General features: G+C 42.2%; 2 protein-coding genes across 2 annotated transcripts in view; one reads left to right on the top strand and one right to left on the bottom strand.

Moving 5' to 3' along the window:
* LOC306964862 (piezo-type mechanosensitive ion channel component 2) overlaps positions 1-25,015 on the bottom strand; it is a 56,920-nt gene that overhangs the window by 12,670 nt on the left and 19,235 nt on the right. Inside the window, exons 17-41 of the mRNA XM_079559030.1 lie at positions 16,230-16,378; positions 13,942-14,106; positions 13,815-13,856; positions 13,504-13,616; positions 12,237-12,415; positions 11,944-12,120; positions 10,996-11,157; positions 10,588-10,788; positions 10,299-10,503; positions 9,499-9,600; positions 9,256-9,421; positions 7,892-8,135; positions 7,712-7,808; positions 6,271-6,430; positions 6,091-6,180; positions 5,933-6,006; positions 5,786-5,851; positions 5,574-5,686; positions 5,349-5,469; positions 5,128-5,202; positions 4,033-4,199; positions 3,684-3,883; positions 2,045-2,203; positions 1,635-1,961; positions 759-1,017 (exon numbers count right to left, since the gene is read on the bottom strand). Coding sequence (XP_079415156.1) covers positions 759-1,017; positions 1,635-1,961; positions 2,045-2,203; positions 3,684-3,883; positions 4,033-4,199; positions 5,128-5,202; positions 5,349-5,469; positions 5,574-5,686; positions 5,786-5,851; positions 5,933-6,006; positions 6,091-6,180; positions 6,271-6,430; positions 7,712-7,808; positions 7,892-8,135; positions 9,256-9,421; positions 9,499-9,600; positions 10,299-10,503; positions 10,588-10,788; positions 10,996-11,157; positions 11,944-12,120; positions 12,237-12,415; positions 13,504-13,616; positions 13,815-13,856; positions 13,942-14,106; positions 16,230-16,378 — 3,813 coding nt within the window. The remainder of the gene's footprint in view (positions 1-758; positions 1,018-1,634; positions 1,962-2,044; positions 2,204-3,683; positions 3,884-4,032; positions 4,200-5,127; positions 5,203-5,348; positions 5,470-5,573; positions 5,687-5,785; positions 5,852-5,932; positions 6,007-6,090; positions 6,181-6,270; positions 6,431-7,711; positions 7,809-7,891; positions 8,136-9,255; positions 9,422-9,498; positions 9,601-10,298; positions 10,504-10,587; positions 10,789-10,995; positions 11,158-11,943; positions 12,121-12,236; positions 12,416-13,503; positions 13,617-13,814; positions 13,857-13,941; positions 14,107-16,229; positions 16,379-25,015) is intronic.
* On the top strand, positions 18,942-23,765 carry LOC306964315 (E3 ubiquitin-protein ligase TRIM21-like; the record flags this gene model as incomplete). Its single annotated transcript, XM_079558306.1, has 2 exons — positions 18,942-19,402; positions 22,066-23,765. The coding sequence occupies exons 1-2, from the start codon at positions 18,949-18,951 to the stop codon at positions 23,763-23,765; spliced, it is 2,154 nt and encodes a 717-aa protein (XP_079414432.1). The 5' UTR covers positions 18,942-18,948.

Raw genomic sequence — 25,015 nt, forward strand, 5'->3', positions numbered from 1 at the left:
TCGTTTCAGCCCTACTTAGCAGTGAATCTGTTTTACTCTCCAGCGAACATAAGGTAAAAAGAACGCAACTGTACCAAAAGACAGGGAGGTAGCTGCTTGTTTACATGTCGCCAAAGTATCAGTAAAATTGAAACTGAATGTGTTTTGAACCATAACTTTTTCATAAACTCTGGAGTAAAAAAGTCGAGCAAAAAAATGGAGGGTCTAGTTATGAAGGTGTGCAGAGGAGAGGAACTGTCCTTCTTCATTCTGGATGGTCTGCAGTGTGGCCACGTCCCGCCTCTCACTCAGAGATTGGACGTGTTTTTGCTTTCAAGCTGATCCTAAATTCTTGCAAGAAGACGTATGCTGAACACACAGCGTTAAGGGATTAAGTGACAAAAGCTTCATGTGACATATAAAATGTGTTGCTTGTCTGTTGTGTACCTTATTCTTTGGAATCCGTTTTTAATTGTCTTGGCATGTAAGAAATATTAAAACTCTTACATAATTATTGTTTTGTTTCTCATTATTTACGCACATCATTCTGCGTATGAAACAGAGAGATTAGGCTGCTCAGGATTTCAGATTAGCCTGGAGCGCTCTCTGTAGGCACTGGTAGAAATGACAGGTGATATATCTGAGAGAGCAAGCTTTCACTTTTGGCTGAGGGCGTGGTAATAAATCAAGGGAGCCGTGATGAACACACTTATTATACCCCTTTTCTCTTTTTACCCTATGTCCATTAGAAAGTCACTAAAAGATGACCAATAAGGTACCTCTGTGTAGATGATGGCGGTCATCCAGAAGCGCTTGGAGGGGCGGGGCACGGACAGCATGGCCCAGAGGAAGATGAGGATGGGCAGGATGAGGGAGAGCATCGAGGCAGAGACGATGTGGTTCAGGATGATGACAAAGTAACACAGCATCTCCGACTTGGACACCATGGTGTTGTACAGCGCGAACAGAAGCTTCAGGGGACGGGGCAACTTGTGGAAGAACTTGTCCGACTCCACGATCTCATCGTTTTCAAACATGCTGTGGAGAAATTTTTAAAAACGAATTTAGCTTGACACATAAACTGAGGTTGTATCTTGACTGTATTGTTCCACGAGGACAGAGGTAGAGCTTCAGAGTCTCTCCTGCAAGTAGTTCCTCAAAGACCTTCTACATTTCTGCATTCGTGAGTTTGAAAAGTAAATCTTTATTGCTGAATTCTTTTGTTGGATGCGTTTTCTCTTTATACACCAAATAAACATAATCTGTAATCAAAATCATAATGTATAAAGAGGAAACTAAATTGTTTATTTTTCTACGTATAACATATTATTATCGTACTAAACAGTTTATGGGGACTGTTGAGCTTTATTAGCAGACTTGGGGAGTTTAGCTTAAAGTTGTTCCAGACACTGTTTACTCATTCTTGTGATTATAATAAAGATCAGACTACATTTTATGATCAATTTAGGCAGAAATGTACTGTAAGAAATTCACATTCCTACTGTATAGATAATTGCCGCATGGAGTTATTGACACGCCTATAGTCGTTCCATATCATCCATTTCATATTTTATAAACGTAGCTCATATTACTGTGACTTTTTGTTACTGCTGCATGAAAACGAGCGCCAGTGGGTTATCAAGTTGTGCACTGACTTGTTGAGCAGTAATTCGCTGGCGGTGAGGTTTCGTGTTTCCTGACTCAGCGGCCTGGGGGATTGTGGGAGATCGAGGCTCTTCTCTCCGTCACTGTCTCTGAAGCACAGGGAGACGCTGCCATCGTCAATGTGCTCCTCCTCTGGTCTGTGGTCTTCATCCTGCCCCTCCTCGTCCTCACAGCACACAGGTTCACGTTGGTCTGCGTGCATCGATGGCTCGTCTGTTTCCTCTTCCGACCTGTATATAATTCTTTCAGGGGCTTCCACGTCTTTCTCATCTTCATCCAGAGCTTTGTGTTTCTCTTCAAGGGCGACATCTTCCAGACTGTTCCATGACAAACAAAAACAAACAACTATCACATTATGTCATGTCAGAGCAGAATCAATGCGACCCGTTTGATTGTGCACCTGGGTGAGCGGCCGTCAGAGTCAAAGGAGCCCAGGTCCATGTTGGACGTCTTGAGGAGTCTCCGTCGAAGCTGGTCTGGGCCAAGGGGGAGCGGGGGCTCGTCCAGCTCCTCCTGAGTGGGCTGTCGGGACCCCAGCAGCGTCTCGTCGGTCATGCAGCTGACAGGAACACACACAATACCCGTTTAAGAGACAACACTTTCCCCAGATAATGCTCACTAAATGATCTCTAATCTCGGTTTACAAGAGATGTTTCAAACTTCAAAACTGTCAACACATACTTTGTTGGTATTAAAGTAACAGTATTATGTGCCATCTTTGGTCATTGTGTCACAGCTGTAAATAGGGCCAGGCAGTGTGCGAAACACCCATCAATATTCGGTGGGGGGGCTCCCATCTCCGACAATACAGATATCAATTTTCTCAACATAGCAACTCTTTTATATACTATATAATCCTGCGTGCTTCTCCCATAGTTTCTCCCAAGTCCCTCTGCTGCCTGTGTCAGCTCCGCCTCCGTGAGCTGCTGGAGCCTCACACTGAGAGAGAGATACAGACTCCAGACATAACTGAAGTTATAACTTAAGCCAGGACGCCTGTACTACTTTTGTAATGCACATGAGAGGAAAAGGCCGTTATTGCGACGTACTGTCGCTCCGCATTGTTTTCGCTCCACAAACCCAGCGTAACTTCTCTAAGTTTTCTCTAACCATAAAACCAAAAATATAAAGTGGCTGAAAGCTAGGGATGCTCTGACTACTTTTCTGGATTAGTTTAAGTTTGTAGAGATCCTGTGTTAACAGCAGGTTAATTCCTCGAGGACGGGCTGTGCCTGCAGAGGTCTCCTTTCTCCCTCTCTCCCCGATACCATTCTCTTTACTCATTTAGTCTTTGCCTTTCCCTATTTTTCTCAAATGTAGCACAGAGTGGTGCATGTGGAGCTTGAAAAACATGCAACATGCAACCTTAGGGGAAAAAAACGGCTCACGGCTGAGACTCTGCTCCCATTGTTCACTTAAAAGTGAACAATGGGAGCCTACTACATTTGCCCTAAAGATCAGGCCCCAGGTGTCTGATGGGTTAATCAGGGGGGTCGGATCCCCCCGCACCCCTCTGTATTTGGCACACTGAGGTCAGGCATAAATCATTTAACACTTGCGTGTATTCTTATTGTATAATGTAGGCTACAAGATCACAGAAAACATGTGACATGTGTTCTAACAATGACCGAAGAAAAGTAAACTACTAAACTACTACAATAAATGCTGAAGGGACAGGTTGCAGGTCATAAAATGCAGCTGTTGATTGTTGTTTATAGTATTTTTTTTACTTAATACTGTGCACTAAAACCCTAAAACACCATTTATATGTCCTATGGATGAATTTCAGTCACTGTAAACTGTTATAATAGACGGCATTTTGAGGACTTTGGCCATAGATAGTCAGCCCCCTTGGATGAAAGAAATTTGAAGACAAATTTGCTTCCTTCGCCTTTTCATCAAACAAATCTGACAAATAAATAAAACTCATAAATAAGACCGACATAAATAAGAAGGAGAGCAGCATTGATCCAAAGACAGAAACACAGAAAAGACCAGACACAAACCAATATTACGGCACACACATATTGAGGCCTTACCTGGACACGCTGCTGCCCCAGGACACTTTGGAGGCCTGGCTCTTGAGTTTGGCGTAGCCCCGTCGCACAGGGGGTACAGCAGGAGGGGAGCAGGGCTGGGGCAGGGGGTCGTCTAAGTCCTCCTGAGACGACAGCGTGTTCTGACGGGACATCCAGTTCTCGTAGAACTGCTTCACACTCTCCTGGCTCACCTCCTTACCCTGAGGAAATAACCAGAAAACTGATTTTAAAGACACGGGTTTTCAGGATTTAACAACATTATAATAACATTCTTTAAACCGTTCCTTTCACAGCACTGATCTATGGTACTTTGGTTTTGTTAATAAAATTTGCAGTGAAAAGGCGAGACCTTTTTCAGCTGTTGGTTGAGGAGCGCCCTCTCAAAGCGCAGCACTTTGGAGATGTCCAGGTTTTCTTTGCAAAACGAGTTGAACCCTTCGGTCATATCGTCCAGCAGAGACTGCACAAACGCCCAGCCAAACTTCAGGGTGCTGATGACGCGCTGGAGGACGTTTTCTGGTACAAACAGAAACAAAATCACGTCACAAGTAACACAATAGTGAATCAAACTAGTGTGTGGCCTGTTTCCAGTACTGTGTGCTGTAAAGTGTCACCATGGTTATTTTGCAAATGCCTGCTTAGAGTGGAGCTTAACACCAAACCCACGTTTTTCTGCTGAAAAAGTACTGTCTATTTCACCCATACTCGCGCTTGTGGTCCTCCAAACACTTTGGGAGGTCTTTTTGGACTGTTAGGAGTCATACAGTACAAGCATAATTAGTTTTTTGACCATCTTGTTATTGATTTTCACATTTTCAAACTCCGCACTGTGCTAAATTGAAAGGCTGTTGGACTGAAGCGTCCCAGGTGATAGCCATCTGTGTAATAGAGATACTGCCTTTGCCTTTGCATCAGTCCATAAAACCTTTGATATCTGTCTTTAAATCATTCCTGGCCCAGGCTTAACATTTCAGCTCATGTGTCTTGTTCAATAGTGGTTCGGGTGTCGACTTTTCTCACATTGGCGACGTCTCTCATCACGGAAGACCTTGTACTTCTGGACACTTCAGGCCCGTTTTTTCTTCAGTCTGTGACAACGACTTTGTGTATTTGTGCATGTAGACCTGCTTCTTGCAATCTCTGTGGTCCCATCTTGAAATTTTTGAGAGCTGCATCCCTCCGATAAGCTTTCAAAAGTTTCTGACTTTTCAGTGTATGACGGATGTTTTTTTCCTTCCCTTTTTGTGTGAGAGAAAGAAGCTCCATGATAATTCTGCAACTGATTCAGAGTGCGGACCCAAAGAAAAATAACAACATGGTCAAAGCACACTGTATGTCTTTTTTTCTTTTTTTAATTCACAAAAAAAATATGACGCTACATTAGCCAGGGTAACCCATTTTCCGCACAAGGCCCACCCCACTAGGATTAGCCCCCTGAACTCACCTTTCTCCTCTGGGGCCTCTTCATCCACTGTGATTTCATCAAGTTCATCTTCACTGGAGTCTGCTCTTTCAATACCTGGAAAACACAATTCTTTATTTGTTACAGCAACTACAAATTCTGCCAAAGCGGCTCCAAAAGATTCACATGCTTTACAACAAGTCATATTTTTTTAAACGACCAAATGACATTATTCCACACAAATCAAGCTGTGTCTCGCTCACCCTGCTGTTTCTGCAGCTCCTTCTTGGCTTTCTTCTTCTCTTCTTTCTTCATCTTTTTCTTCTCTTTTTTCAGGTCCTTCAGGGCGTTTTTGGAGCTGGTCACCCAAGCTTCGTAGGCCAACTGGAAAAGTGTAAAAGACATGTGCAATGTACTCTCCAATTACCGTCTGCAAATGCGTTTAAAGGATTACAGCTGTGTCATCTACTGTATGTGATGAACTTAACCTGAAAGGCGGATTTCTTCTTCGGAGGCTGCTCTTCCTCTTTTTTCTCTGTGACCTCCTCCTCCTCTTCCTCGCTGTCGCTCTCAAACAGGTGATACCCACAGTTGTTTTCCACTGTGGGGAAATGACAAAAAAGGTGCAAGTGGAGGGAACTCGAAACGCAATGGTGGTACAGTTACAGTCTTTTTTTTAATGTTTACATCCCATTCATACCTCCAGGCTTCGACACCCACGGCTTCCACCATTTTCCCGCGTCCTGTTTGGCTTTTTCATCATCCCCTGAACAAAGACGTGAAGCAAACACAATGCTGTGTCATGAAGCTAAGCACACATACCATAGCAACCACTTTGGAACTCTACCTTCTGTGGACTCCGGCCCCGGCTCCTCCTTTGGGGCAGGGCGACCCTTCTGCTTAGACTTGATTTTCTCCATTCTATAAAGTGAATTTAATGCTCGTCTATGCTTCTATTTACAATACATTACATTAACATTTCAACTCCTTTAACTGGGCGCTTACTGTTTCTTGAGCGTGGCCACAGATTTCTTCTCCACTTCCAGACGAGCCGCGACCAACTTCTTCACCTTGGCTTCAAACAGCTCTGCACCTCTACGACAATAAGAAGCACTCATTTTCTATGGGCCTTGATGATAATTCACTGTATTCTGCATTTGTTCATTCTGTTGGAGCTGTACGCACCTGGAGGCCAGGATCTTTGAGGACTTGAGGTCGGACACCACGTAGAGGAAGTAGTAGCTGAGGAAGACCCGCCTTTGGGCCAGGAGCACCGTGAAGCAGATGGCGTCCCACACGATCCCCGCCTCTCCCTCGGGCAACTCGCACTCGTCGTCAGGGTCCGCTGAAAAACACATTCACCGCATTTGACTCCAGGGAGGATGAAGGATACACATGTTAGAGTAAGGCCAGTACTTTCAACATGTAGACACGTATTGTGTATTATTCTTACGGCGAAGCACTTCCTACAGGAGTCAGGAGAAGAACCAACTCAGGAAGCAGAGGGTTTCATAAATAATTGTACATATTTTGTGTTTTCTTTGCTGGTTTAATTTGCTTGATTTATGAGGTGGTTGTCAGTTCAAACATTGCCAGGGCACATGTTGTGTCAAAAGCACTGGTGCCTGAAAGGAACAGACCACCGTTTTTCCATGCTGAGATACAGTATGTTCTTACCTGAGCTTAGACGAGTTGATACGTACCTGCCTGGTCTTTGTACATGCCCTCAGTCACGCCCAATGACCAAAGATGTTGTTAGCATTTGGCCTCTAACCAGCATATTCCTATAGCTCCAAACAGAGGTGAAGTTGGAAGCGATCATGCTCTTCCACGGGCATAAAGACCAGACGTATCAACTCGTCTAAGCTCAGGAAAGAACATATCTCAGTATGGAAAAACGGTGGCCTGTTCCTTTAAGTGCTGCCAAACGTGGCCCTCAGACCAATTTTTGGCACAGTACTTCTAAAGCAGAACTCAAACTTGGCTGTAAATACTGTTTAAGTGGCGCTAGCCCGCAGTTAGCATTGCCCGTTAGCCTGTTAGCTTCTTCTTTGTGATTCTATTAGTGTGTATTGGGGCCTCCAACCCGGACGCAGGGAAAGCTGCAATTATGGGGAAATTATATTGAGAGAGCTGGCATTATGGTTTCAAACATAAGCAAAGGTGTGGGGCACGGTTTAAACCTCTCTTAAATGCAGCCGGTCGAATGCACTGACACCACGCTGTATATGAATGGAAAAAAATGTGGACGCCCCAGGTTTAAAGCAAGGATTACACCAGTGGTTCCCAACCTGGGGGGGTGACCTCCCTGGTCAGAGGGTCAGGTCATAAATTATATTTCTTGAACAAATTATATGGTTATAAATGATCAAATATTACTGAGAAAGGACTACAGGTGCAGTCTCAGTTTATTTTTTTGGAATAAATGCTTCTTGTACACAGTGAACAATGTACACACGACCCACGATGGAGATGCTCACACTGTATGGAGCAATAACGCACACGACTGACCTGCTCACACCATAAGAGTGACATGTCAAGGGCGGTGTGAGGTGTTACTACGGATACAAGTTTGGTCTGTCCTTCTACGGCATGACCCAGCTTACGCCTTCTTCCAAACACTTACGGACGTCGTATCCTTTGATGGTGCAGAACATACTGAATGCTTGAATCAGCCAGCAGCCGTTCTTCAGCAGACTGTCCAGGTACGCGCAGGAGCCCAGCTACGTCCACACAGAGAAAACCATTGGGTAAAGCGGACCTCATTGCGATGGACATAACTGATACGAACGCAAAGCACACTCACGGACAGCAGGTTTTTCATAGCGATGACGAAGCAGGTGTATCCGATGAGCCAGTCCCACAGTCGGAGTATGTAGCGCACGGGCTGCATCAGGACGCTGCCTCCGAACAGCATGAAGTAGAAGCAGGCCACCAGGTAGCCCAGGCAGAAGATGTTGATGCGCGTGGTGCCGGTGATGAAGATGAGGCACAGCACCAGCCAGAAGAAGTAACTGAAGACGAACACTTTCACCATGTCCAGGTAGGATCTGCAGCAAAGAGACAAAGACAAAACAGCGGAGTCAACAAAAGGTGAACCAAAAAAATGTTTGTCAAGGCAGGTTGTCACAAAAATTGTTTGGCAGGTGTGCAAAGCTATGATAATGCACTTGGGATACAATGGTTTTTAAGGTTTGGCTGAAATGTGGATAACAACAACGCACTTGTGTGGTTAGGTGTGGACACATTTGGTTTTAAAACAAGGTGGTGACCAAAGGAGAATGTTTGTTTTAAAAAAAAGTCTAGGTGCGAACATGGCCTAAGAGATGCGCTGTGAGGTAAAGTAAAAAAATAAATATCAAATGTAATGTTGCTATACTGCAACAACATTGTAAACAGCCTATTTAGTGCTATACCCGTCCTCCAATGGTGTATTATGCAACTTTATATGTAAAAAAAGGTAAGTTGATATTAGTGTGTATATGACCTTTCAGTGACTCAGCAGCTGTATGGGTGGTTTGCAAGGCTCCTTCAATTTCCATCGCAGTGGTTCCTATGATCTTCAGGATCAATTTAATTTCAGGGATTTTGGAATGTGTATGTAACCATGGAGCTGGTTCAATCAGCAGGGGAAACCGAAAAAACAATTAATCCTGGAGCGTCCTACAGGCCATCGGGATGGTGAGTAAAGGCGCTACGCTAACCACTCAAGCATGCGCTGGGTCACTGAAAGGTCAAATATGCATTAATATTAACTTACATGAGAAGTTGGATAGTAATTTAAATCCAATCCCTAATTGGGAAACATACATTTTGTGTATATTACATTACATGATTACAACTACTGGCATTGGGATATCAGCTCTTTATGCACATTTACGGAGAGTTTTTACAACCCAGACGTAATGCATTGTCAGCGCTTATCCAGCAAATCGCTTTACTCCAACAGCTCTCCCCAGTCCAAGCACATGAATTAAAGATCGAGTCCGTAATGTTCCCAAATTACAAACCACAAACTGAAGTAATGGACTCTTTCTCCACCTGCTGCTCGCCCAACAGATCATCATGTCTCTGAGGGTATTTCACTAGATCAAACCAGGACTGTACCTTTTTTTTTTTTATCGCATTCAGGTCCCAGCACAGGAGCATTTACATTTGAGAGTGCGTTACCTGCAGTGGAGGAAGTTGTTGACTGGTATGAACTGGTTGAAGGAGCAGGGGTCCAGGCTGCGGCTGATCTCCACGTTATCTCCGGCTAAAAGTCGGACCGCCGCCCGATTCTCCTCCTCAAACACCTGCCACTGCAGGGAGGCGCAGATCAGCAGGAGGTAGTCGTCTGCAAACAGAGAGACACTGTTCAGTGTTTAATATAGCAAAGATTATACGTGGTGTGGCCAGAGGTTTTGTAGTTACAGAATATGAAGAGAGGATTGGGCCTCATGGCAAAGTCCGGCATGTAAAACCACTTGATGACGTTGGAGGTCAGGGGTCGATATGCCGTTCTCCAGGGGTAATCTAAGGGAAGGCATGAGCACAAATGTATTATACTTCAGGAGAAATTACAAAGAATACTTGAACTGTCAGACCCATTCATTTTCTTAGGCGACTGTTCCTAACTTTTTTCAGGAAAATTGTCATTTAGAGAGAGGAGAACATTGAAGGATTCCGCATGACAAATACAGTACAAAAAACAAAACTTTGAACAAACTTTTATTTACTTTCAACACTATTTCCATTGTGTGATTCTCATTGAAGGCATTAAACTATGAATGAAGAAATGGAATAAAGTAGGAAACAAAAAAGGGTGAAATAACTCAAAATAGGTTTTATATTTTAAACTATTCCAAAAGGCCACCCTTTATTTTTGAAATGTTCTCAACGAGCTTCATAAGGCTGTCCCTGGTTTAAAGTCTGGGAAGTCAAAACCATTTCTGGTGATGACATCGTGAAGCTCAACTAGAGAATGTCAAAGGTTTCCAAAGCAAATGAATATAAATTATGATTACTTATGCCTTTAGTGAAAATCTACAGTGTAACAGTCTGGAAATAAAAGTAAAATGTGTTTCCAAACTTTTGACCAGTACTGTAGCTACAATCGGTGGCTGGACTCATCAACAACTATCTGATTACCGTAATAGGCCAGGGCTTTACACAGCAGAGGTGATCAGAAGTCACTAGATAGACTAAATCTTTGTCATAGATGTCCGACATACCGACACACACAGCCGGGGGTATTCCTATGCAGAGCAGGTACTGCAGCACCATGAGCCCCGCGGTGAAGCAGCAGTACTTGGGCCACACCTCCCCTATGGCCTTCCTCCTCCTCCGGGACAGCACAGCCAGCAGAGCGCAGGAGTGGAGCAGGGCATAGAAGTCCATCCGCTGTCCAATCACATTCACCGCTACGATCAGACTCACCTGGGGACAAGGGGAAACAGGTTCAAGTGGACATACCATGTTAGCATTTACATTTTTTATCATTCTTAAATGGTAGATCGGCACCTCCAGGCCAAATTTGTAGTAGAAGAAGTTGATGAAGTATTTGACGCAGGGTAAAATGCCATGGTCCAGGTGTTGCCGAGTGATTCCCTGGAAGATGATGCTGAAAGGAGGAGGCTTCAGGTTGTTATGGAGACGGAAATACAACTGGTGCCGGTGGACGGTGGCCTCGAACACCAGCAGCCCCAAAATCATCAGGTGGTTCTGTGAAACAACACAGACAAGTGATGGCAAGTGATAACATGTTAAACCTTTCAAAGGCGATTTACTTAAAAGGCCATTGGAGGATACAAGGAATAAAAAATAAAAAATCAATGAAGAGTGTCAAATAGCAATATAGAGAAAACCCTCTGGTCACAAAGGTTAACCAACTCCGCCCACTTTCAAATATGATGTGGTGGTCACTCTTACTCTGAGACAGGGGAGGATCCTGCCCTCACACTTTCGAAGCGCGCCGCACCAGTAAACCGGGTCCACGGGCTCAATGTACAGGATGGACCTCCGCAGCAGCTCTACCATGTTCCCTCTCAGCTCCTCTTCTTCAAACCCAGAGCTGTTGGACGGCAGCAGACCCTACGGGGCAAATAACCACAACAAATTGAGTTGAATTTATGTCAAATATTGTCATGATAGAGCCAAGCAGCAGAGTTCTTATTTCTAAACTACAATCCCCGGGTTTTCCAGCAGAGGGCGTCATTCACACATCTAATACAAACGTGAAAGACAGTTTGCTATGAATGTTTTTTGTTTTGTTTTGTATGTAAAATAATAATGAAGGTATCCAAAAGTTTCAAACACCATGAACAAATTAGGAAAAAAAAAAAACTCGACATACAAGGGTCATGTGAATCTCTTTTTAGACGTTTTGTGGCAGACTATGAACATATTTATCACACACCAAAGCCGAGCCAAAATTGGGTCCGCGTGGATGTTTTTTCACAACAAATTGTTCAGAAGCAGAGAAAAACGGCACTTGTTGCTAGAGTTAGCATATTTAGCATGAAGCTAATGTAGCTTCTTGGCTAGCACTGTCCGTTTTTATAAGTATTCAAGTATTTTAAGTGTTTATAAGTAAGTATTTATTGCCTGCTTAACCACTTTGCTCCTTTCCATGTCCCTGTATCTTTATTTAGTCGAAAAATATATTCATAATTCAGCATTTGTTAAAGTAATGGAGGCTCTTCTTCGTTCCCCCCTCTTGCTGCTGCTTCAAACATGACCATATATGGACAGTTCCAAAGATGCCGTGTGTATCAGCTTATTTTTCTTGTCCAAATGTGACTTGCCACTTTGTGTTTTCACTTTTGTTTGCAAAGAAAACAAAGGAAATCCCCCAGTGTTACTACTCAGAGTTCTCACAGCAGTGCAGTTGGAGGAGTAGTCGAGCGGCTTGATGACTTTGAGCTGGTAGAACATCTTGCACACCACCATGATGCAGGCGTGGACCGCCGAGATACTGGAGGCGAGGGAGCGTAACCGCGGGAACGGCAGGGCGAAGACCCACAACACCAGGAAGAGCATGTTCATCAGAGAAACCTCGGCAACAAAAGCAAACCAGGCTTAAGACATAAATCACACCCGTTTTTCATCATATAATCCCATGCATGCTTTTTCCACTCGAGTGATTTCAGTCCAGCACAAACCTGACTCACCTCCTGCAGCGAGACCCAGATGATGCCAGACGACACGATCTTGAGGCTGTGCAGTTCCATGAGCCTCCAGACGAGCTCCTGGAGCCTGCGCAGAGCCGTCAAACCCTGGTACAGCAGCAGACTGGCCCGGTCCACGATCACATCCCACTGGTCCACTCCGGCACTGCTGGAGGAAGCGTCTGGAGAAACGATCAATGGCCATTAGAGTCACTTTCCTAAACAGCTCTTTTTTTTTTTGTCTACTCTGCGGCAAAAATCTATGTATTACGATGTATTCCTGACCATCTGAACGTGCTCACGCTTCAGAGAATTAAGTTGATTTTCTAAGGATGAGATGTGGAAGATTTTTGGTAAATATTTCACAACCAATACAAAACCCCTGCACTGTTCCCAAACAAGTCCTAATAAGTGCTCGATGGTGGTTCCCAACCCTTAACCCAAGCTTTGCATAAAAACAGCTTGCAGTTTTATCACTTACAGTAAGGCGGGACACAGCAGGTGAATAGGGAAAAACATAAATTAGAGCTATCACTTTGAAACTGTAGATTACCGACATAAATATGAGAGGGAAACAGTATTGCAAGTTGTTTGTCTGGGCTTTGAGTGGCTAATGTAGTTGGAAAAGCGAAAGTGCTGTTTTACCATTCAGTCTTTTTCTTTTCAGATAAAAATAGGGCAATATACGCATAAGGGCTTAGGGTTGCCAATATTGCCTGTATTTTCAGCAACGAAATCTAAATAACAGAGCCATGTTTTAATCTACGGCTTGATTTTTGGCAGAAGGGATTTTGGACATCATTTTGAATAAGCTATTTATAAGAGAAAAATCTGTAGAAATGTTGCTTTGTTTTTGCGGTTCAAAGCTCAGTAAATCAGGCAGGAATTGGATAAAGAATCCCTTAAAAAAAATTGGAATGAAAATTGAATTAAAATCTAATTTTGTGAAAACAGGCCACAATTTTAGTAACATCTGCACATGCGCGTGTATATTTCTCAGTCGCCTTTCGTGCTACACGTGGATACCAAACATGTCACTGTTGATGTTGAGTTGTGTTTCTGGAAATCTCCGGCTCGCTGCTCGAGAAAACGTTCTAAAATCAACATTGTAAAGGGTGAGTTTGGCCTAGGTATTTTGTTCAATTCATCATCTGAGTAGTACAGGATTCCAGGATTACAAGATTCATTCAGTATTTGTCACATGTATATTAGCCTTTGTTATTCCTACTGCATTTTGAGCATGTTTTTATTACTATTCTTATCAAGTTACCTTCTCCGGCCTCATTTTGCTCCTCAGAGGGGTCTTTCTCTGAAGACGTCTGGAGGCCAAGGCTGGCCAAAGTGTCCTGGCTTTTGCCTTCTCCAATCTGCTCCTTCACTAGCCTGGAACATAATATCAGACACGTTCACTGCACAAACCACAAAGCCTAAAAAAAAGTCCCAAACTGTCGTAAACAATCAGAATCTTACTTATTCTTTAACTTCGCAATGGTTTCCTTGATGCTGAAAACAGAGACAAAATGCTTTAATAATTCTTGACGTGTGTTCTGTGCTCATTAATCTATGAAGAAAGCATCTCACATGTCTGTTATCACGCCGATGGAAGTCTTGAGCTCCTCATCACTGATGAGAAGAGAACGACGGGTTAGCCTTTCTCGCGGCGATTATTAAACTTTGATGTGAAACTGTGCGTGGTGGAGTGTGGTACCTGGACGCCTGGCGCACGGGCACATCATCCAGGTCGGTGAGAGCGAGGAAGTCTGCGTTGAAGTAATGCAGCTGGAGGATGCAGGCCAGAAGGAACGCAGCAGGAAGAAGAATGCGGGCAAACAACTCCACCGTGTCGTAGCGCTCCAGACCGAGGTCACGGAGTCTGGGGAAAATAAAGCGCACGTGGGACTCACTAGATAGAGCATGCCATATTTTCCGGACTATAAGTCGCACCATCCTTAGCAACTACCGATACAGGAGTAGCAGATACTGTTACACAAGCCGAGAGTGTCCTCTAGCGGCTCTGAGTGTGAAATTGCATATTTTGATATAGAAGTCGCACTTGAGTGTAAGTTGCACCTCCAGCTACACTATGAAAAAAGTGTAACTTGTAGTCCGGAAAATTATTCATAATGCACAAGTGGAAGCAAATTGTAGGGACATTTTTCAAGGTCTATCCATTGTGAATTCACAGAAACAATCTGTGTCCCCTTAGGTCCAATGACATCATCAATTACTGCATAAGCTTTAAAAATATAAGTAGTAAATGCACTTTTGTATGAGGGGGGTAAAAGAGACCTGTTTGTAGGTATAAACATACACATCCACAGGTCTGAGTCAGTGTGCAGGATAAAAAAAAGCAGGAATAATAAAGAAATGAAAGATCCACACAACTGTGTAACTCCCAAGCTTTTTTAATGTTCGCTCACCAAAAGAAGGTAAAGGAGACATGCCCTTAGTAATTTCCTTTATTTCGGGGGGTTTTTACATCACGTTTTAAGCACAAGTTGTATAATATGGATTTTTGATCTGTCCACATTGACTCAGGCTCGTAAAATCTCTGCTGATCCTTCTCATGTGCTCAACTATCAGTACGAGAAGCTGCCGTCTGGGAGGACGTTTAGGATCCCCGTTTGTTCACACAACCACTATAAAAACTCTTTTGTACCACACTCCAACAAATTACTTCATGAGAACAACTAATATTATGTCACTATGTTAAGCCTTTATGTAATGTGTTTATGTTCTCGTATTTGCATTTATGTTTGCAACTGACTCTCCTCCAAGGCGAATTTCTGCCTCAGGACAGGAGACAATGAAATTACTCTGATCCGATATTAATGGGAAACGATGCCATAATTAATTACAGTTGCTGTTCCATTAACTCCATTGTTTAAAATGATCTTCCTAATAAGAAGTGGCCGAACATATTATTGACATTAATTAACATAGCCTTTGTGCGATCAGAGTTTGTTTTTTGTTTTGTTTTTTGAGCCCCTTTCATCTAAGGGGCACCAACCTGAGCCCCAGTCTGCAATATGATAATTCCGCCCCTGTTCCTGGCGGCCTCCAGCAGTTAAAGCTCAATGACTGAACTCGAATGGTGTGTTCACATAAAACTTGTATGTGTTCGGAACTAGGGTTGTTCCAGTACCATTGTTTTCCATACCATTCGATACTGCATGTGTGAATAAAAACATTTGACACTCAGCTCTTGTCAAAGTTCTATTCTAAAGACCAAATTAAGATATCAAAGAGCATGTTAAACAAATAGTTTCACTGTGTCCGCAGAGCCTCCACAGCCAATATTTAAGCTGTACAGAGCACTAGCGTAACATTAGCCATGATATAGTAAAGGTAAAAACAGCATGGCCTCAGATCAGTGATTTGGACTTCGCACTTGCCGAAATCAATACAAGAAAAATCTGTAACTTTTGCATAATAACCCTAGTCCTTCCATGCAGCTTAAGGCAACCGCCATTACCTTTAACAAAACAATATTTTTTCAATCAATCAATTTTATGATTAACTAAAAATCAAGTGAAATATCTGTGGGAACCCAGGGTGCTGAGAGCACCGCAGCACCCCCTGGTGGATAGTTTCCACAGTGCAGAAAACATTATCCTCTTAACCCCCCGCTGAACCAAGCACATTGTCTCCAGTTTAGCATGACCAAAATCTGAAAGCTTCATCAACAAAGCGTCAAAACAGCAAAAAAAAAACGAGGATGGAAATACAACAAAAGCAACAATCACACACTAAAACACGACAAAACACGACAAAAAAAATGCTAAAACAAGACAGAAATGCTTCAAACATGTGATAAAAACACAGCGACAATGCAACAAAAAGTTACAGTTTTGTAGATCTTGTTCCACTAAATAATCTCTTCATAAACCTTCAACAACCTGCACAAAGAACCAGACTTTGTAAGAAGGTCTAACTTACTTCTGATGTAGTTTTGTTCAGGTTTTGTCGTACTAGTGAACTGTACAGTGCACTCACCCGTCCTCAGACATGCCCATGATCTGTCTGAACAGAGCAGACACACTCCTGAACTGATACATGTAGATGGCGATCAGCACAACCATGGAGTACCCCACCACCACGGCCCAGAACGTCTTCAGGACACGGCGCCACACATCGTAGCGCGTCTGAAGAAGAGAAAATGTACCATTATCAAATACAGACTTCAATGAATACACAGTCCTCTTTAGGGCTGGGTACTGTTAAACTGTACCAGTCTGGTAACGAGAAATAAAAGGTTTAGGTTCTACTAGTATCAAAAAAATAAAAGTATTGAAAGCAGAAACCAAGAAGAACTATAAAATCTTTGTTTTGGGGGGATTTTGAACATTTGGGGGAAAATAGGGGAAAAAATTGAAAAGAAAAACCTAAAAGTAAGTTTAAGTACTGGTATTGAAAAAAAATGTAAAGTACCTAGGTAGCTAAGCCTAATCCTCTGACTTTATGGTTAATCAATGTATATTTCTTGCAGGCAAAATTAGGAGCATAATGGTGTACATGTGTATTAAGTACCTTTTAATGTTAACTAAGTTTCTAAAAAAAATTGTGATGTGTTGATGTTTTGCTAAAACTGCAGATTTATATTGTCGCAAAAAAGCATGATAAAACAAAATGTGCAAATATTACTAATTTAGTTAAAATGGATCCTTGTTTTGATCCTGATTTAGTATTTTTATAATGTCTTGTTTTGACACAATTTGATGAAAAAACAAATATCTCGCAGCCCTACAGTGCACGGTGCTTTTATTTTGAAATACACTTCCTGTTTCACCTTTGTTTGTTTGAGTCCCTAATTGACTATTGTCATTGCCAGACAGATTATTTTCACCTGTGGCACATTTACATCAGCCAACAGAACTCGCTCAGACCTTCTCAGAGCCTGACTGTAGCTTGCAGTGAGTGTTTAGATAAGGATTTGGATGCAGGGATTTTTTTAACAGTGAATTTTAACAGTGGATTTTCTCTCTACATAGATTTGCGTGTTTCTTACCTGTGTGCTTTGTAGAGTCTGTTACTCAAAATACATATCCATAAGCACAACTGTTTAGACTTCTTCAGGACGATATTGGTGGCGACCTTGAATAAGTGAGTATTTAAAGTAAATATACTGTTTTTTGTGTGTGTTTTTTGTCATTGTAAGATATTGCCATAGCAAACAGTTGGTCTAAAGGGCTTTGAAAAACATCTCTGGTCTGTCCACCTGACGTCACTTGCACATCCATTAAGTCGATCGTCTTAAGTGCCTGCTGAAGGAGATTTTAAAAGCTCAGCAAAAACATAAGATGAGCAGAAACAAAACAAAAATGGATGCACAAGTTTACGGGGCTAGTTTTAAATTAGGTGGATGAGCCAGTTCTAAGAGGATTTATTTGTGCTTTTCTCAGTGTTCTTGGAAAACATTTTGTCTATGATGAACATGGACACATGACTTTTCCGCCACTGTTTTACGTTGTTTCTGTGTCCAAATCTCACCCCATTTGTACAGGGAAGTAGGAAGTACAGGACAGTGGCTATACAGTGGGGAAAAAAAGTATTTGGTCAGTTTCACATAGACATTCTATTGGATTTTGGCCAAATACTTTTATTTTTCCCACTGTATATGAGAAACAAAAATCAGATCTGGAGAAGAAGACGAGAGAAGAGAGCGACGCGACACACCAGAGTTTTGAGTTATCCATTTTTCGTCACGTGAATGTAAACTTCAGATCTGGCTTATCTGGTTACCAATTATTTGATTTTGCTGACATGTTGCAAAAGAAGCAAGTTTCTAAAGCCCGGTCAACACCCAGCGTGTCAAATCACGTTACTCGCTTCTATTTTGTTGCTTGAAATGGTTGCAATCAGTTGCTCGAGTCGCTTGTGTTACTGAGCACAAATTGGTCGCACAGCTCCTGACGCCCCATGCAGTAATTATTCACATGTGTGTGTGCCTTCATTGACAATACACAGAAATCCCCGCATTCGGTCAGAACACACCTTTACATTCGTGACATACTTGTCTAAATGAAAGTCCCTGATTAAAGAGGTCAATGATTCCAAAGCAAGTTCGCTCCCTTAAAGGGGGGGTTTTATGCAAAATTGACTTTTTCAAGCTTTACATCATGTTATTATGTCATTCCCTCATTAAAAACATGCCTGAAGTGTTGCCTTGGCACATTCACGTATTTTTGAGTAATCTGTAAAAACTCTGATGGCGGCCATTTTAGGGATAGGTTTGCCTGAGTCCTCCTAGGAACGCCCCCACCTCCTGGAGACTCCTCCGAGCTTTCGTTACCAGCCGAGTAACCAACCACTGCTCCTCAGCAGAACCCCCTCCCCACTGATGCCACAGACAGCGTGTGGAGGGGGCATGTCGGAAAGGGTCAGAGGTTCTTAAAGAGACAGAGGCCTATTTCAAGACATTCGCTACAGCCATTTTGAGAGAGAAATTTTATACAAGGCAGTTATTCTAAGTTACTGCATTTACAGACCAACAGAAGGTTTGGTCATCATTGTAGTGTGATATAGACTGGTGCTATGTGATTGAAAAAAGCATAATACCCCCTCTTTAAACCCACTTATTTTCAGGACACCAAATGGTAAACCTTATCTCAACTCAAATCATATATTATAATATGCATGTCAACTTCACTCGCCGTGTACTCATTATCCTGTAAATTAATTTGTACTTCTGTCTGCACTTGTAGCGATGGCCTCGATGAGCTGTGTGATGTCTGAAGACCAGTTCCTGTGCTGCATCTGTCTAGAAGTCTTCACTGATCCAGTCACTACGTCGTGTGGACACAGCTTCTGCAAAACCTGCATCAACAAACACTGGGACAACAGCGTCCAATACCGATGTCCTATTTGCAAAGAGGACTTCAGAGCGAAGCCACAGTTAAAAACAAACACTTTTATCTCTGAGATGATCTCTCAGTTTAAGAGGAAATCTCAACAGCAAAGCTTTGAGAACTTGGTGATGCAAGCAGTAGGACCAGGAGATGTTCGCTGTGATGTCTGCCCTAAAGCAAAAGCCGTGAAGTCGTGCCTGGCTTGTGTGGCTTCGTACTGTCAAAGCCACTTGGAGAATCATTTGACCATTCCACGCTTGCAAAGGCACCAGCTGATCGAGCCAGTGGAAAACCTTAAAGACCGTCTCTGTGCTCAACATGGCAAGACTCTGGAGTTGTTCTGCAGAGACGACTCAAAGTTTATTTGTCTCCGGTGCACCTTGTGCGACCACAAAAATCACGACACAATACCGCTGAAAGAAGAGGGAGAAGTGGAACAAGCCAACGTGAAGAAACTGATTAAAAAAAGACAAAGAAACATCGAGGAGTTACAGAAGTCTATCGAGACCAGCCGAAATTGCGCAGCGCATGAAATTCAAAATGGGGTTAAAATTTGTAACATACTGATGCAATGTGTGCAACGAAGTCTGAATGAGCTGAAGCAGGACATTACGGAAAAGTGCAAGTATGAAGAGGAACTGGCTACATATTGGATCCAGAAGCTTGATGCTGAAATTTTGGAGCTGACGAAAAGAAAATCCGAAATGGATGACGTTTGGCGTTCTGGAGACTCCTTCTGTTTTCATCAGACCTTCTTATCAGATAATCCTGCTCCTGTTGTTCAAGACTGGACGGAAGTGACGCCAAGTGTGCCTTCATATGAGGGAACAGTGGCCAAAGCTGTGGCAAAGCTTCGGGAAATCTTGGATCAAGAGGTAAAAGAGGTATTGAAGAATGAGCTGAGGAGAGTGCAACAGTTTGCTGTGGAGGTCACTCTCGATCCCAACACTGCACATCCAAACTTAATCCTGTCTTACGATCACAAACAGGTTTATAACGGTGACTACTACAGACACTTGCCTGATAACCCAGAGAGATTTATGACGTATACTTGTGTCGCTGGGAAACACAAACTCTCAACAGGTCGATTGTATTTCGAGGCCCAGGTTGCAGATAAGATTGGCTGGTACATAGGCGTGGCCAAAAAGTCAACGGAAAGAAAGCGGCGATTTCAGTTGACGCCGGAAAATGGACTTTGGTTGATTAGTTTTAAAAATGCTGAATGTGTGGCTCATGATCATACTAATTTAATTATTGATCTGCAGTCAGCCCCGAAGAAGATTGGCGTGTTTGTGGACTACGAGGAAGGAATTGTGTCTTTTTATAATGTGCACACTGCAGAGATGATCTACTCATTCACAAGCTGCTATTTTACTGAAGACCTTCTGCCTCTGTTCAATCCAGGAACTAATATCACAGAAAACTTTAATCCTGTTATACTTACCTCGGTTAGAGCTCAGTGATTTATAATTAAGCTTTGTAATACAATGTGTACTTTGTGATACTAAATAAATGTAAAATTTTAAACTGTTTCCATATTTTTTCCACAGTACATTCTCATTCCTACTTTGACAGCACTATGTCCAAATTACTTTAGCTTACCAACGTTAACTGAGATTCTGCAGGATCCGCTGTAGATAAACACTTATTCCCTCGGCCATTGCATTTCTTAAAAGCAAGCCTCATTGGCTGTGTTGTGTGTCTGTTTTGTATTTTTGGCAAACTAGTGCCGTCGTGTGAAAAACTTTTCCTTTGGGGGAAGGAGTCGAGTCACAATATAAATGATCTGGCTCAAGTGGAACAGAAGAACATTACTGTTCTAACTGAAATGTTACAATGTTTCCAAAGAGGTTTGTTTGATGTTTGAGAAACCTGTCACTAAACTTGCATACACCCTCAGTGATATGAGGTGCATGTAGTGTCCAGATATCTTCACAGGGCTCTTTCTGAAAAACATCAACCTCGTATAGGTTCTTTTGAATGGTGTGTGACTTAACATAAATGCAACTTAAAACACTGCATGTCTGGAACAGGGAACAATGGTGAACTGAATTGAACCAGGAAGTGAATGGGAGGCGGGGCCACACTAGCAGCAAAACAAGACGCTTCATGAGAGGAAACTTTACAAGAAGAAAGGCAGGACTGGTGTCGGGAGTATCGAGTCAAATCTCAAACTACAGTCTTAGGTGAGTAGAACTGGCTTAAACTTCTTAACTGCTCAAAGTTCAACAATATTTTTATTTTTTTATTTTTTGTTATTAGCAAAATTTATTTGAATAAATTAATAAAAATAAATAAAAAAAATAATGCAAAGCTTTGATTACTGACAATAAATGAAGACCTCACGTATGTTAGCATCTTAGTGTTTTAATAGTGTCAGTCAAACCACAGAATGTGTCATCGAGTTAGATCCAAGTTTAAAAAAGTTAAATGGTTTGTAGCTTGTAAGCAGTGACAAGAAAACATGGCTTCATGAGAAATGCAAACCACATTAGTTAAGGGTGTATCTGCTCAGACAACATTTTTTACATTCATTCAAAACAAAGGTGGTGAGTCATGACAAAGTGATGGCATCGTGTTGTGTTTGTAACTTGAATTTTTTTTATTTAGTTTTTTTTGTCATCTCACCAGGAAATTCCTTGTTTGAGGGAGTCCTGACCTCAACAAAATTCAATGATTATTTTTGAAACAAAATAAAATTTTATTTTGGCCTAGTCTTTTGACTTAAGTTTTAGTTTAGTTAGTTTTCGTGAAATAAAGTATTCAGTATTACTTATAAAGTCAAGTATATTTAGTCATTTAATCACAATCATCTTAGATGGTAACTGGTCTCAAGCGCTTTTCTACCTTCATTAGGCCCAAAGTGCTTTACATTCATACACCAATGTACGCAGACACTTCTTAGTCATTATGTAGATTCACCAGGATGAAATTAAAGAATGTGTCTTTGATAAATTAATTTGCACTTCTGTCTGCACTTGTAGCGATGGCCTCTCTGAGCTGTGTGATGTCTGAAGACCAGTTCCTGTGCTCCATCTGTCTAGAAGTCTTCACTGATCCAGTCACTACATCGTGTGGACACAGCTTCTGCAAAACCTGCATCAACCAACACTGGGACAACAGCGTCCAATACAGATGTCCTGTTTGTAAAGAGGACTTTAGTCTTAGACAGCAATTAAAAACTAACACTTGTATATCTGAGATGGTCACACAGTTTAAAAATTTGCCTCAAAATGAAAGTCTTGAGTGCTCACAGATACAAGGAGTTGAAAAAGGAGATGTTTGCTGCGATATCTGCTCAGAAACAAAGTTCAAAGCTCTGAAATCGTGCCTGGTTTGTCTGGCTTCGTACTGTCAAAGCCACTTAGAGCCTCATTTGACCATTCCACGTTTGCAAAGGCACCTGCTGATCGCGCCAGTGGAAAACCTTGAAGACCGTCTTTGTGCTGAACATAACAAGACTCTGGAGTTGTTCTGCAGAGACGACTCAAAGTTTATTTGTCTCCAGTGCCTCTCCTTAGACCACAAAGACCATGATGCTGTCCCCCTAAAGGAAGAGGGAGAGGTGGAACAAGCCAACGTGGCAGAAATGATCAAAGAAAGGTGCTTAAAAATTGAGGAGATACAGAAGTCTGTGGATATCAGTCGGAAAAATGCAGAACGGGAAATTGAAAAGGGGGTTGAGGCTTTTACTAAGTTGATAAACTGTGTGCAGGAAAGCTTAAGCTATCTCAAGCAGGACATTGAGGAAAAGCAAAAGGACAAAGAGACACAGGCTACAGAGTGGATCCAAGAGCTTGAAGCTGAAATCTTGGAGCTGGAGAAGAGAAGGTCAGAGATGGAGGAACTCTGGTGTTCTGAAGACCTTTTCCATTTTCTTCAGACATTCGTCACAGATAAACCGGCTCCTGATGTTCAAGACTGGACAGAAGTGACTGTCAAAACACCTTCGTATGAGGGAACAGTGGCCAAAGCTGTGGTTGAGCTTCGAGACATGGAGTTGGATCAAGAGATAAAGGAGGTATTGAAGGATGAGCTGAGAAGAGTTCAGCAGTTTGCTGTAGAAGTCACTCTAGATCCTGACACAGCACATCCAAACTTAGTCCTGTCTTATGATCACAAACAGGTTTATCATAGTGATAACAAAAGAAACATACCAGAAAACCCTGAAAGATTTTCTCAAAGTAGACGTGTTGTTGGAAAGCCAAAGTTTTGTTTTGGTCGAAAATATTTTGAAGTTGAAGTTGAAAACAAGACTTCCTGGTTCATAGGCATTGCAAAACAGTCAATAAAAAGAAAGGCACAAGAAAATCTGAAACCGGAAAATGGATACTGGATGATTAGTTTAAAGAATGATGAGTACAGATCTCATGGTAATTCTTTATTTAAACTCAATATAAAGACCGCCCCAAAGAAGATTGGTGTGTTTGTGGACTATGAAGAGGGCATTGTGTCTTTTTATAATGTAGATACTGCAGAGCTGATCTACTCTTTCACGCAGTGCTCTTTCACACAAGCCCTCCTACCTTTATTCGGCCCTGGATTAAACCACAGTGGAAATAACTCTGCTCCTCTTGTACTTTCTGTAAATTCTCTAATACCGGCCTGTATTCCATTACGGGACACCTTTTGGGAGCCCCAACCCGTTTGGGAGGAATGCTGCATGAATGTAGTGTGTGAGTGAGTGGTTGGTGGTGGTGAGAGGAGCCGATGGCACAGACTGGTTGTCTCACTTCCGTCAGTCTACCCCAGGGCAGCTGTGACTACAACAGTAGCTTATCACCATCAGTGATGCCAGTAACTAATTACTTAGTAATGGATTACTGTAATTGGATTAGTTTTTTAGTAACTAGCAATCTAACACGTTACTATTTCTAAACAAGTAATCAGATTTAAATTACATTTCCAAATTACTGTGAGTTACTATTTCGTCATTTTGCTTTGGAAAAAAATGCATTTCTTTTTGAATCTCAGCGAGTGATGTAACATAATGTGACAAGTCACGTTTTCAGCCTGAGAACATGAACACTGGTCAGGGAGAGAGATGGGACTTTTCTGAGTCTGCGTCAGCTTTGTTGATGTTACTGTTAAAATGCACTTGAGTGTTGGTAAAAAGGGTTTGTCATTACTGTGTTGTGACGGTGGAGATGTTGTCGCCCGCAATGTTATTTAATAAATGAACCTAATATTTTAAATTCAAATGGACACAAATCTCGTTTTTCTTCATTCTACTGGTAGTCTGTCTTGCTCAAATAGAAATAAAGGCCTGTCTCTAACTTTGGCCTGGTTCCAATGAAGGTCTGGTCCTCGATGCGCTGAAGTAAATAAAGGTGGAAAGCCACCATCGTGATGCCCTCCTGTCAGAAACACGCACTGATCTTCTGTAGACCTAGCAAACCTAAACAATTTACAGGGATTGCACTTTAAATTAAATCCCAAATTTAACTAATATGCAAGCTTGTTTCAATAGCCTGCCAGAGACATGACGTGTTGGTCTGTGAAAATACAATGTGGCTACACGGATTGAAAATCAAGCTGTAATTAAAATAAAGACACGGCACTGTTCTGTCTCTGACTGCGCAGAGAGCTTTTCGCACGGCATTTGGATAAACTAATGAAGGACTGAGAGAGGAGAGAGGGAAGAGAGAGAGAAGAGTAAAGGCGCAGTGGACCCAGGAAGGCACGTAGTGTAGCAGCTTCAAAAACGTAGGCTACGACGCAAACTGCTTAATATTGTCCCGTTCACCCACTGTTTCTTAAACATTACATTAAAATTGAGAAAATGCAAATGTAAGCTATGATTTACATTCTATTAAGTGTAACATAAGCCTTGTTATTGTGGAGCAGATGACGCTCTGAATAGGTCGTCGTTCCTCTGAGACTTTTACGCACAAGTTTATGTGCTAACGCAAATCATACTTCTCAGCACACACA

Source organism: Gobius niger (assembly GCF_951799975.1).
Source record: "Gobius niger genome assembly, chromosome: 6".
Taxonomy (NCBI): Eukaryota; Metazoa; Chordata; class Actinopteri; order Gobiiformes; family Gobiidae; genus Gobius; species Gobius niger.